The sequence below is a fragment of the Theropithecus gelada genome, chromosome 10 (genome assembly GCF_003255815.1).
Source record: "Theropithecus gelada isolate Dixy chromosome 10, Tgel_1.0, whole genome shotgun sequence".
Taxonomy (NCBI): Eukaryota; Metazoa; Chordata; class Mammalia; order Primates; family Cercopithecidae; genus Theropithecus; species Theropithecus gelada.
Window position 1 is genome coordinate 73616197 of NC_037678.1, and position 13881 is coordinate 73630077.

The following is a 13881-nucleotide window of genomic DNA, read 5'->3' on the forward strand; positions in this document are numbered from 1 at the left end:
ACTCACTGCAACCTCCATCTCCTGGGTTCAAACAATTCTCATGCCTTAGCCCTCTGAGTAGCTGGGATTACAGGCATGTGCTACCATGCCCGGCTAATTTTTGTACCTTTAGTAGAGACGGGGTTTCACCACATTGGCCAGGCCGGTCTTGAGCTCTTGGCCTCAAGTGATCCATGCCCCTCAGCCTCCCAAAGTGCTGGGATTACAGGCGTAAGCCTCCGCACCCGGCCCTCTGATGTGCTCTTATGCAAGCCACAACTTGGCCCTCCAGGTTGCAGCCTCAGAGACCACAGACAATAGGCTGTGGCTTTTCTTCTCTCTGTTTGGTTTTTCGGCTGCATGCTCACAAATGGGCTAGTGGCAGCTTGGCAGTGAAACCAATCCTTCCATCAAGAGGCCTTAGGTGGTGAGCCAGGATTGCACACGGCTGTACCTTCCCGGTTCCTGAGGATTGGTGTCCCCCGCATGTTTAAAGGTGGAGCCAGACCTATGCAGCTTTTTCCTCGCTGTCCTCAGGCACCGAGTACTCCAGATAAACTCATTGGCAGTCTTTCCCCAGGAAGGGCTCCATGTGCTCCTCTCTCACTCTTCCTCCTGCCTGGGATGCCTCTCTATGATCTTTTCCTTGAGTATTTACCTGAAATGCCTCCTCCTCAATAAATAGCCCTTCCTTATCTCCAAAATCACCATCAATCTCTCCTCTGAATTCTTTTCACAAGTGGTATGCATCTATTTTTAGATATTATCAGTTTGTCTTTTAAGCTCGCTTGCTTCTTGTCTGTCAAGGGCTGGGTGTCTGTTAATGTATACGGTGCCTCATACTAGCAGGCATTCAACGAAACGAGCACTGCCGTGATTTATAAGGGACTTGTAGACATCTATTCTTCCTTCAGGGTTTTATTTTGTTTTATTTGTTTGGGTCTAAGTGGAAAATTTGGGCAGAAACACATTAAAGTTGAGGCTTTGATATTAGTCCCCAAGGGGCCCTGCCTCCCTGTTCAGCCCTGAATTTTGAATATCATCATCACCAGGATCCGTAACAACAGTCTCCTAAACAAAAAACCCAATTGTGAGCCTCCCAGAGGCACAGGTTTCAGTGAATTGAAGGATTCATTAGAGATAGTGAGGCATAGTAGTTAAGACTAGGGCCTCTGCTGTCAGAAAGAACTGGGTTCAGATCCTGTTGTGGCCACTGGTAGGCTGTGTTACAAGTTTCTTAGCCTCTCTAAGCCTCTGGTTTCTTATGTAGAAAATGGAATGCTAATACCTATACCCTAAGATGGCTTCACATTGACCGATGCGGAGCTCTTAGCACAGAGCATGGCTTCGGGAATGGTGGCCCACCACGCGGACACGTGTACTCACCCCGCCGGAGCACCTTATACTCTGAGGGTGTTCCTAGAAATGGCACTAATGGAGTTAGATACCTGACAAGTGGCACAGGCATGTTTGAAAGGCTCGGAGCAAGAAGTCAATGCATTTTGTCTTTTACAAGGGGCTTTTACCTGTGTCATCTCATGATTCCACATGACACTGTATAGGCTGGGCAGGGCAGGTATCATCATGCCCATTTTTCAGAGGAGAAACCTTAGGCTCAGAAAGGTTGAGTGCCTGGCCCAGTGAGGTGGTTCATACAGCTAGACTGTGTCCCTGAGGCTTAAACCTGGGTTCGCTTGTTTTGCTACAACTCCTCTTTCCACAACAACACAGTGGGATACTCAAGAGGAGTGCAACTTTGCTTTGGGACTTGGTGACAACAAGACCTGCATACATAGGGAATAGGGTGGCTGTCCCAGGCAGGCACATTTTACAAACAGGTGTAGAGTGAGGGAGCATCATGTCGGGCTCTAGGAGAAAGAATTAGACATGTTTCACTGAGTAGGGGAGTTCATGTAAGAGTAGCAGAAAATGGCTGGGTGTGGTGGCTTCTGCCTGTAATCCCAGAACTTTGGGAGGCTGAGGCAGGTGGATCACCTGAGGTCAGGAGTTCAAGACAAGCCTGACCAACATGGTGAAACCCTGTCTCTACTAAAAATACAAAAATTAGCTGGGTGTGGTGGTGGGCACCTGTAATCCCAGCTACTTGGGAGGCTGAGGCAGGAGAATCACTTTACCCGGGAGGTGGAGGTTGTGGTGAGCCGAGATCACACCATTGCACTCCAGCCTGGGCGACAGAGTGAGACCCTCAAAAAAAAAAAAAAAAAAGGTAGTATAAAATAATGGAATTAAGATTGAACATATTCTGAACTAAGGAACTAGGGCTCTATTAGGCCATGAGGAGCCTCTGAAACTCCCTTCGCAGAGGAAGGACGTGGCACAATTCACAGGGCAACAGATGGTGAGGACAACATGGTGGCTTCCAAACCTTACTCACTAGGAATGGCTGAAGAAACTGAATGTTTGACCTAGAAAAGAGAAGACTTTGGGGAGGGAAGGCATATTTGCCAGACTTGGGGGACAGTAGAATCATTGTTGGACCAAGGAAAAGACAGCTTTGTTTTATGTGGTCTCTGTGAGCATCCTGGGGAGCAGTGAAGGTCAGTGGGTGGAAGCTCTAGAGAAATAAATGTTCAGTTCAGATAATGAAGACCTTTCTGGTCCTTTCAGTGCACTTTAACTCAAGTTTTTAAATTCATTTATTTGTTTGTTTTTTGTAAATATGAGGTCTTACTATGGTGCCCAGGCTAGTCTCAAACTCCTGGCCTCAAATGATGCTCTCGCCTTAGCCTTCCAAAGTGTTGGGATCACAGGGGTGAGCCCCTGCACCTGGCCAAACCTGAGTTTTGTGAGAGCCTACCTGCGAAGCACTGGAAGGAAACAGGGACTGGTACAGACAAAATCTCTGCCCTCCTGGAGCTCATATGAAATGGGGGGAAGATAGGCCTTAAACAGAACCACCCTAGAAATTAATGTTATAGCCAGAGCTTTTCAAGTACAAGTATGGGCTGCTTTGAGAAGTGTAAAATCCGGCCAGGCGCAGTGGCTTATATCTGTAATCCCAGCACTTTGGGAGGCCAAGGGAGAGCAGCCTGGTCAACATGGTGAAATCCCATCTCTACTAAAAATACAAAAATTAGCCAGGCGTGGTGGCAGGTGCATGTAATCCCAGTTACTTGGGAGGGTGAGGCAGAAGAATCACTTGAACCCAGGAGGCGAAGGTTGCAGTGAGCTGAGACTGCGCCATTGCACTCCAGCCTGCTCCAGAAGAGTGAAACTCCTGTCTCAAAATAAAATAAAAAATAAAAATCCCCCATCCTAGGAGTTGTTGAGAGACATGTGTCATGCTAGAAAGGGCTGGATGACTTCTCAGAAGATTCTGTGTCTCTACACGTGTTGTGAAATCTTCAACAATCCTAAATCCCTTAATTAGAGGGAGAGAAAAGGCAAGTGATCAATTGGCTTCTTTTAAAAGCCCATATCTGCATGCTTCGTCTTCACTGCAGTCTGAGGCGCAGAGTGTGGCCAAGCAGGAATTTCATCCTGTGTGTAGCTGGGTGGCTCCACCCATGAATTGAAAATCATTTAGCTGAAATTGTGACACAGCTGCAAATTACAGTCTGCCTGCAGGTTGGGGCTGCGGCTGCGGCATGGCGCAATCCTCCAGTACCCAACATTAAGTAACGCAGGGCAGACTCTTACCAGGGCCCTACTGCTGGTCAGTTGCAAAGACTACAGGCAGCCTGGCTGGAGGAGCTGTGGAGGGGAGAAGGCAAGCTGGCTGTGTCACACTAGCCTGTCTACAGAGGAGCATCACACCCACAATGTCACCATGGCTTTGAGCCTCACAACAGCCCTGGAACATGCGTGGATCATGCTGATGAGGATACCAAGGGCCAAAGAAGTAAAAGAATTCAGCCAACATCACACAGTGGACAAGTTCCAAAGCCTGGCTTTGAATCTGGGTCTTTTGACTCCAACTCAGGGATCTTTTTTTACTACATTACTCTGGGATCGAGACTGACCAGCTACAGACCCTTCTAGAGAAGACCAAGTGGTCAGTGGTCAGACTCCACTGTCCAAACCTGTAGGACCCCTTGCAAAACCTGTGGCACTCAGGGACTTTGAGGCTAATAATATAATTTTTTTTTTTTTTTTTTTTTTTTTTGAGACAAGGTCTCACTCTGCCACCCAGGCTGGAGTGCAGTGGTATGATTTCGGCTCACTGCAACCTCCACCTCCCAGAGTCAAGTGATTCCAGTGCCTCGGACTCCCGAGTAGCTGGGATTATAGGCATGCACCACCATGCCTGGCTAATTGTTGTATTTTTAGTAGAGACTGGGTTTTACCGTGTTCCCTAGGCTGGTCTCGAACTCCTGACCTCAAGTGATCCTCCTGCCTCAGCCTCCCAAAGTGCTGGGATTACAGACACGAGCCACGGCACCCAGCCAGGCTAATAATATAATATTATTAATACTAACTTCTTACACTGGGCTATGCCCAACGCTGTGCTGAGCCTTTCACACTCACCATCTCCTTTGATTCTGAGAGCAATTCCACTCAGTTTTACAGTTGAGGAAACAATGGCTTCGATAGGTGAGGAGACTTGGTAGAGCCAAGACTGTGTGTCTTCATGTTCCCTTGTAAGGGGAGCACCACCTCCCTGTCACCGCTGCAGCTTTCTTTGTCAGGTGATTGAAAGGAGTGCCAGGGGTCTGGTTTTCCTTGGCTCCCAGGCCAACAGCAACAACCACAATAATAAGCAAAACCCCTCCTTTCCTTTAGACCACACTCAGAAGCATACACAGCACTTTCACACCTATTCATCCCATGCTGTTCATGGAGCTGTCCTCCAGCTTTCTGGCAGGATGAACTTGGTGTCATGAGGCCTCGCCCAGTGTCACAGCTAGTGCCCTGGGTAGGGGCCAAGACCACACATGAGTCTCCTCTTGGGTCCAGGCTCTTTCCATGTCCCTCTCTACCCTCTGCTCTTTTCTTAGTCATCTGCCAGAGCCAACAGTACATCCCATTCTGCCTGGCATGGGTATAGAGCCAGCTGTCTTAGAGCCCCAGAGGCCTGGGAAAGGCTGCCTCGTTTAGGCGCTGACCTCCAAGGTTAAGCAAACACGGGCTCTGGAACCATTTACAGATGGGTATGAAACTCATGGTTGGAGACCAGGTTAATCTCTCTGTGCCCCATAAGATAGAAATAATAATAGCCCCTTTGTATAGGGTTGTTATGAAGGTGAGAAAAGTTAATGTATGTAAAGTGTTTAGCCAGTGCCTGTCCACAGTAAACACTAAATCAATTAGCTATTATTAGTAAGCACTAAATTGGTAGTTATGATTCCCATCTTTACAGTGATATTGATTCACTTATTCAAGAATGTGCATGTTCCAGCCACATGTCAAGCCCTGTGCTAGATTCTGAGAAGAAGATTTGAATAATATGCAACCTGTGCCTTTAAGGAGCTCAGTCTGGAGATGGGGACAGATATCAACAGATAGTTTCAGTGCAGTGGATACATACGGTAATAGAGGTCCTAAGATGTACAAAAGGCTGCATGGGCCTAAAGGACAGAGAAAGGACACTGATTTATCTTCTTCAATTTTCCAAGCCACCTGTCTATTCGATTTTATCTTTCTCGAGATCAAACATTCTCACTTCTCCCTAAAGATCCAACCTTGTTATGATGCTCGGTCTTCCTTCCCCACTGCTATGCTGGGGGAAGCCTTGGGACATTTCTGTTCTCTCGTGAATCCTTGAAGCATTACTTTAAAAGAATATATACTCACTCCTTTGTCCATTGTAAACCTTGATATTTGTAAATATCAATAATAGGAACTTTGAAAAAACATATCCCCTTAGAAACAATCAAGCAAACAAAAACATGTAGAATGTCAGAGCTTCCCCCCACTCCATACCCATCCTTTAAACCGATGTCAAGTGGGCCCAGTGAGGGTCAGTGACGGAGCCTGCAGTCTGAGAAAGACATGGCAGAAGCATAAGGTTAGAGGCTGTTCCTGCTGCCTCCTTAAAAACAACAATTTTCCCCCAAATCTGGACTGAAACTGACATTCAATGCCAGGCATGATCTCAGTTTAACCCGTCGTGGTACACATGCATGCACTTCCCATGTGACACTTCCCAGGTGCACCGTCTCATGTGATCATGTCCACAGCTTTGTGAGTTGAGATGGGTGGGAGTGATTATCCCCAACCATAAGCAAGGCTTCCGGGCTTCAAGGGTTGGAAACCGCTGAGCGTTCGGCCAGCATCAGAACCAACGGCTTCTAATTCCAAATCAAATGGTTTATGCCACACTACAACCCTAAACAAACAAACTGTGTTGTGTCTCACTTCCCTACGCAAGTGGAAGATGCTAATATATGTGTATCATGAGAAAGGACCTCACAATTTTCTGCCTCTGGGTTCTGCGGAGACATTTCTTTGATTCAGAGAGAACTTCCCAGGATCAACAAGAAAAGCATGTCACCAGTTCCTAACCCTACCATCCAGGAAACAGTCCGTCATTTTATAAAATTATAAATGCGAACTATTGGAGTTTCTTGATGATCTGCCCCGTTCTCCCCAAGCTGGTCTTGTACAAACATGATGCACGTCCATTGGGTGACAAGTCTGTCGTAAGTGAAACGTTTACAGGCACTACAGGAATGACCTGGTGCCTCGCCCACCTCATTAGAATTCTAATTGGGGTGTGTAGGAGAGGCTTCTATAAATGGTAAGGCAATCCTTGGCAGCCTGTCTGTCAGCACTGTCCGTGCCATTCCCAGAGGAGCCTGAGAAGAGGCAGAGGAGGGCGAAACATGGCTGGTGAGTGCCCGGCATCTTCTCCATCAGGTCCTTGCCAGAAGCCTGTGCTTCCCCTGGGCCAGCCTGCGAAGTAAGAGTGTCCAGCCGGGACAGCTGCCTGCCTTGGGGGCTCTGAAGGCTGGACTTCGTATTTTAGAGTGCTAGCGAGAGGCGGCTCTTTCTCAGTGGTGGTTGGGTACCTCTAGCATATTCTTGGGGTAGAACATCATTGGAATGTAGCTCTGAGTGATGGGCAGGGTGTTCAGTGCAGCTGGAGGTCGCATCTCCTTAGGCAGAGGACGAGCTTTGCCTTGTTTGTGTTTCTTTTACACATCCATCACTACCCGTAAAACCAAAGCAGACAGGATTCGGGTCTCGTGTTTCTCAATGTAGCTGTATCCAGCTGTCAGCAGTGTCAGCAAAGAAGCACATCTCAGAGCTACCAGGGAGCGAGAGTGGCAACATGTAAGTTGATTTGAAAGAAACCACTGTTTATTTCAAATCAACTTACTTAGGAGCAAACTACACATTCGGAAGCACCAGACAGGCTCTGTGTAAGTGACTTGATGAGCTGAAGCGTCCCCGTAGCAGGAGCAGCTGTGCCACAAGATGTCCTGGTTCACAGGAGAGCACCAGGGAACAGGGGTTACAAAGAACAACAGGAAGTGCAGGTTCCCCAGCTCTGCGGTTACTGTCGAGGATTTGGGCCTTTGTTAATCAGCACTCCTGCTAAGCAGCATGCTAATTATTATCTGTCTTGTGTGCTCAGCCTAGTGGGTTGACAGGGACGCCAAATCCAAACAAGATATGAATCAAACCTGTAAAATATTATGAATGGCAGTTAGGGCTGCTGGAAGACTGGCCAAAGAAATCACTGAGCCAGATGCAACAGGCAAATGCTGGCTACTTCGGAAGCCACAAAACCTGGGAAAGGTGATTGCACATTGGGTCCCCTCCCCTGTCTCCCATTCCTTGCTGTAATGTATGGCATGGCTGGGATGCTAAGAAGAGGCGCTCTGAACCCTACAGACTGTAGCAAGAGGGGAGGTCAGATGTCATCTAGCCCATCTCCCTCCCTCCGGAGGCGGCTGAGGCCCGGGAAGGGGTGGAGGCTTACACACAGTTAATCCATCACAGAGCCAGCTAGGTCTCAGCAGTGCCCTTTCCACCATGTCCTGGTGCCAGAGCTGAGCTCCTACATAAGTGCACATAATATCCGGAACACAGAAAAGCAATTCTGAACCTGGCTTCTCATTTGAGCTTTGTGACCAACTGCTTGTGTGTTCTCTGCCACCCCTGAGTCTCAAGTTTTCAAGATGAAAGATTTGCAATGAATGCATTTTGAGGTTGCTTCCAGTACTAACTTCTCTTTCTCCACAAAGAGAAACCAGGGCCAGGGAGTGGACGGGCATGTGCCCAGCCCCCGGGAATGGGCTCTCCCATCCCTGTGCAGGACCTCCCGTGGACTCCCAGGAATGGCCTGCCCGCTGTGAGCCGTGATGAAATGTCTGTTAACAACCAGAGATGTTCTAAGGTCACAACAGAATGAGGCTGGTTGGGAGAAAATCAATTTTGAAAAGGTGGTGGAGAGACAGGTGAATACATTCAGTCCCTTAAATTTGTCCCACATGCAGTTCCTAGCTCAGCTCCAAGTCACTCAGCCAGGAAGTTCCCAGTCAATGTTTCTTGAATTAATGAATTTATTCACTGAACACCTAAGGGAGAAGAGCTGTGCCAGGAGCAGTGGGAAATATGGAGGTGAATGAGATGTGGTTTCTGCCCTCCGTAGCTTTTAGTCTGATTATTTTTTGGTAACACCAGTTTTGTAGGTAAGTAGCATGCAAGGCAGACTGTTATTAAGCTGCATGACAAATACAAAGCAAGTGCTATGGGGACCAACAAGAGAAAGAGACTAGTCTCGTCTGGAATCTGGGATAGGGAAGACTCTGAGAAATGAGTGGTACTTGGTCACGGACAATGAGTTGGACTTGATCTGGAGAGGTTTTGCAGGGCAGAGGGAACAGGAAAATAAATGTCAGTGTGAGCAGGTGTAACCCAGGGGACTATCAGGATCACATGTGTGCTGCTTTGAGAGGGCTCTGTGTCCAGCTCCTAATTTAAGGTTCTTGTTGCAATCAGAAAGGATTCTATTATTCCGCCCCTTGGTGGAGAAGGCAGCCTGGGCTGCGGCTGGAAATGAAGGTAGTGGAGGGAGAGCTGGCAGGGATCTGCACCAAGTGGCCTGGCATCCCCAGAGTGGATGGGAGAGCAGCTTGTGAGCACAGACGAGGGCCCCAGTGTGGAGAGGAGGGAAGGTTCCCCATCCCCAAAGCCACTTGGAAGCCCTGGGTGAGTGGCAGAGTCCTTAGGGTACACACCTGAACCACAGGCTTCTGCCTGCAAAAGACCAGAACCTCTGTTTTGGGGACTAATGGCTCTGTCCCTCTGGGGCAGCGAGCTTTCTTGCCAACTACTTTTCTGGGCAGAGCACTGGCCTTGGCTTCAGGGACTTCCCATCTCCAGGCCTCATTTCCTCCATTCCCAAAGGACCTGTAACATTCCCAGCGTCGGGGTCTGCCATGAAACCATTCTCCTTGGAGCTGGGACACCAGTTGCCCTTCCTCCCATGGAAGCAGTCAGGAATTGCTCTTGGGTTCTGGCCTCCTTCTCTTCTGTAAATCCTCTAGGTGCTTCCTGGGCCCTCCTCACATTTTTGTACCCGGCACTGGGACCAAGGCAATATCCACCCTCTCTCTGAAAAGGAGATCACCCCTCTGGGCTCAGAGTCTTGTGACTCCAGCTGCTCAGTGTTTGAAATGAGGACCAGCTGCATCCTCTCTCCCTGGCTCCGTGACCTTCTTCCATTTGGGACAGTGGCTACTCCCTGTTCCTTAGAGACAGCCCATGAGCAGCTTCATTCCACCGGGAATGACAGCTGCCCGTATTTCAGCATTTGTTCCTGTAGGATTCCTTACAGGATAGCTGACGAGTTAAGAGTGAAGGTTCAGAGGTGCTCTCTGGATCAAGTCTCCACTCTGCCCCTTATAAGATGAGTAGTCTTGGGCAGGTCACTTAACTTGTGTGTCTCAGTTTCCTCATCTCCAAAATGGGGTTATTGCAGTATCCACCTCATGGGTGCTTATGATTACCTGGAAACTTTTTTCATGAGCCTATTTTCTCCTTGTCTTGGGGGATTTAAGAAAAACCCTATGAGATGAATTACATTTTCTAATCGGGGCGATTCCCAGGGGACCCTCTCCATTAAGCACCTTTTAGCACAAGTCCTCCCTGCTCCCCCATCATCCATTCCCAAGTCCAAAGTCCTCGTGCCTGTGCGCTCCTCTTGTTCACCTCAAATAACTTCATGCTGGCTCCGCCCTGCAGGGCTGTCTCTGCAGATGGAGCAATCATTCTCCTCCCCAGGGCTCACGTGCCAGGCTGGGGTGTGTGCTGAAGTTAGGAAATCTCGCTTAGTAGTGGAGGGCACAAGGCCCAAGATCTTGGTAGGAGCTGAGAGATGGAGTCAGAAGGAGTCAGCCTTACCCTCTCTCAGCCTGATTTTCCTTATTAAAAAGGAGGACAGTGACTCCTCCCCTGCCTCCTTCCTATGACTGCCGGGTGGCTCTGGTCAGATAATTCATGTGAAGGAGATTCGGTAAGTGTAGACAATAAATAGGCCTAAGGTAGTGAGTCTCAGTCCTTGCTGCACATTAGAATCACCAAGAGAGCTTTAAAGAAAATGCTGGCCAGGTGCAGTCTCAGCACATTGGGAGACCAAGGTGGGCAGATCATCTGAGGTGAGGAGTTTGAGACCAGCCTGACCAATATGGCAAAATCTCATCTACTAAAAATGCAAAAATTAGTGGGGCATGCTGGTGTGCGCTTGTAGTCCCAACTACTTGGGAGGCTGAGGTTACAGTGAGGCAAGAGAATCGCTTGAACCCGGGAGGCAGAGGTTGCAGTGAGCTGAGATCACACCACTACACTCCAGCTTGGGCAACAGAGAGAGACTCCATTAAAAAAAAAAAAAAAAAGAAAGGAAGAAAGAAAGAAAGGAAAGAAGGGAGGGAAGGAGGGAGGGAAGAAAGGAAGGAAGGAAGGAGGGAGGGAGGGAGGGAAGGAAGGAAGGAAGGAAAAGAGAAAGACAGAGAGAGAGAAAGAAAGAGAAAGAAAGAAAGAAGGAAGGAAATGCCAGTGTCATCCCTATCCAAAGATTCTAATTGAATTTGCCTAGAGACACCACTACACTCCAGCTTGGGTGACAGAGAGAGACTCTGTTTAAAAAAAAAAAAAAAAAAAAAAGAAAGGAAGAAAAAAAGGAAAGAAGGGAGGGAGGGAGGGAAGGAAGGAAGGAAAAGAAAGAGAAAGAGAAAGAGAAAGAAAGAAAGAGAGAGAGAGAAAGAGAAAGAAAGAAAGAAAAAGAAAGAAAGAGAAAGAAAGAAAGAGAAAGAAAAGAAAGGAAGGAAGGAAGGACAGACGGAAGGAAGGAAGGATGGAAGGAAGGAAGGAAGGAAGGAAGGAAGGAAGGAAGGAAGGAAGGAAGGAAGGAAGGAAGGAAGGAAAGAAGGAAGGAAGGGAAAAGAAATGCCAATGTCATCCCTATCCAAAGATTCTAGTTGAATTTGCCTAGGGTGGGTCTCAGAGCAATAGAACATTCTCCAGGTGATTCTTCTGGGCAGCTAGGGTTGACAGCCTCTGGTCTCAGAGATTCTAAACTCTTGCTTAGGAAGAGAAGTCCTTCTGTCCTCTTGTTTTGCCCTGACCATAGGGTGTCTAGGCAGGGAGTAGGCTGTGGATGGCCCCTCCAGGATCTGTATCTAAGTCACTGCTGCCTTGGTTGGCCGCAGGGCAGCAGCTTGGGGTCATATCTGCTCAGGCAAAATTGGCTTTCAGTCTGGGCTTGAGTCCAGCCTCTGCCTGAGCGTGTGATACTGAGTAAGTGACTTTGCCTGAGTGGACTTCCAAATCCCTCATCTGTGAAATAGGGATAGCAACATCTTTTTAATAGTCAATATTTTGTGACTATTAAAAGACATAACGCAGGTGAAATGCTTAGCTCAGTGTCTGACACATAAGAGGTCCTCAATAGCAGCCCATTAAAAGCCCATTAAAATGCTTGTTTTTCCCATTACATATGGGATCCCAAGGCATTTGTTTCCCCCAATCTCTGGGGGTCCCGGTGCTAGTGATGGGTATATATTGAATCCCAACAATAACCCTAAGAGGGAAGATGTTCAGGTCTCACTGTCCCTCTTCTACAGATGAGAAAAGTACAATTCAGAGACATTGAGGCCCTTGCTCAGGGCCTCTCACCGGTCCAGGCACCAATCCAGGGCTCATTTCTCTTCATCCTTACCAGCCCCTTACTCTGCCTGAATGCCAAGAAATTGTGCCACCTGTGCTGCACAGGGCTTGCAAATGTCAGGATATGTGGCAGAAGTTAAAAGGAAACAGCACAGGCTAGAAAGAGAGAAAGGAGAGAGAGATGGGTGCTGAGGAGGAAAGCACCTGTGTCCTTGGAGCCAGAGGAGGGCTGGCCAGGGGCTAAAGATGTTCCCAGTGTCTAGGGGTGGGAAGTGGGGTGACTCACAGCCTGTCGGTGACCAGGATCTGAGACCTGGCTTCTGGGCTAAGATCTGCTTCAACTCTGTGACCTCCGCAGATGGCTTCCCCTTCCAGGGCCTCAGCTTTCTGACCTGTCATGTGGGCATACTAGATTACATCACTGTTTTTCAAGCTGCCAGTTGCCATCCACTAGCAGGTTGTAAAATCAGTTTAGTGGACTGTGACCAGCCATTAAGAAAGAGAAAAAGCCGAAGAGAAAATATCAGAGTACCCTGATACATAGTATTAGCCCTGTGAAACCTCATGTCTTTTCCAGATCCATGTGTGTAAAGACTATTTAGATTTCTTGATTTGTCCCCCAGGCAGAAGCGGCAAGAGCACAGTGGTGAGATCTCAGCTCACTGCAGCCTCCACCTCAGGGTTCAAGCCATTCTCCTGCCTCAGCCTCCCGAGTAGCTGGAACTACAGGCATACATCACCACATCCAGCTAATTTTTGTATTTTTAGTAGTGACGGGATTTCGCCGTGATGGCCAGGCTGGTCTCGAACTCCTGACCTCAGGTGATCTTCCTGCCTCAGTCTTCCAAAGTGTTGGGATTACAAGTGTGAGCCACCATGCTCGGCCACTTTTTAGCATTTCTATCAGCCCTCATTAACTCTAGACTTCTGTAAAATAAAAATGCATCTATGTCTAGAGAAAAGATACGGGAAGTAGAGTCTGGGTGGGGGCTAGAGATAGTCCCAGTCACTAGAGTAGCATCACTCCATATTGGGCCCCCTGTCAGCCCCTCTGTGGGGTGGTCCTCCCTGGAATAGGAGATGAGAGCCCCATCACACACCGGGCGACCAAGTCATTCTCACTCATCTGCTGCAGGTGATTCAACTGCAGAGCCAGGCTGACAAGGATTGAGACGGTGGAATAGCAGCTTCCCTTTCACATCTGGAGTCTTTCTCTGTGCTTTTCACATGACCTCTGCCAAAGAGGGACCACAGAATAAATGGGCAGGGGTTACATTAACATACTTATGATTATGTTTGGCTGTGATTGATGGTGAATGCCCCCCCCCCCCAAAAAAAAAAGGTAGCTTAGAAAAATAAGACAGAAGTTTATTTCTTCCTTGCATGAGCAGCCTGTATGCAGGCAGTTCTGGGCAGGCCAGGTGGTGGCACCATTCTCAGGGCCCAGCTCTGTCCAGTCTCCTCTCCACCATCGCTAGGGTACATGTGGCTCTGCATGGTCTGAGACAACCGCTAGAACCTTGTCCATGTCCAGATAGCAGGATGGAACAAGAGGAAGAAAACAGGCAAAGGGCATTTGCCAACTGTTTATATAAAGAGGTTTTCTAAAAAATAAAAAATAAAATAAAAATTGAAAACAGGTATTCAAACAAATATTACCAAGTACACATTCATAGCAGCACTACTCAGAGTAGCTGAAAGGTAGGGACAACCCAGATGTCCATCAGCTGATGAATGCATCAACAAAACATGGAATATTCATGTAATAGACTATCATTCAGCCATAAGAAAAGAATGAACTACTGATACATCCTCCAACATGACCGA

The 13881-nt window shown here is 48.0% G+C and overlaps 1 protein-coding gene across 1 annotated transcript in view; it reads left to right on the top strand.

Moving 5' to 3' along the window:
- The first annotated feature begins 6668 nt into the window (after positions 1 to 6668).
- The window catches only part of TGM3 (transglutaminase 3), a 45956-nt gene continuing 38743 nt past the window's right edge, over positions 6669 to 13881 (top strand). The window contains exon 1 of the mRNA XM_025399236.1: positions 6669 to 6771. Coding sequence (XP_025255021.1) covers positions 6765 to 6771 — 7 coding nt within the window. The 5' untranslated portion in view covers positions 6669 to 6764. The remainder of the gene's footprint in view (positions 6772 to 13881) is intronic.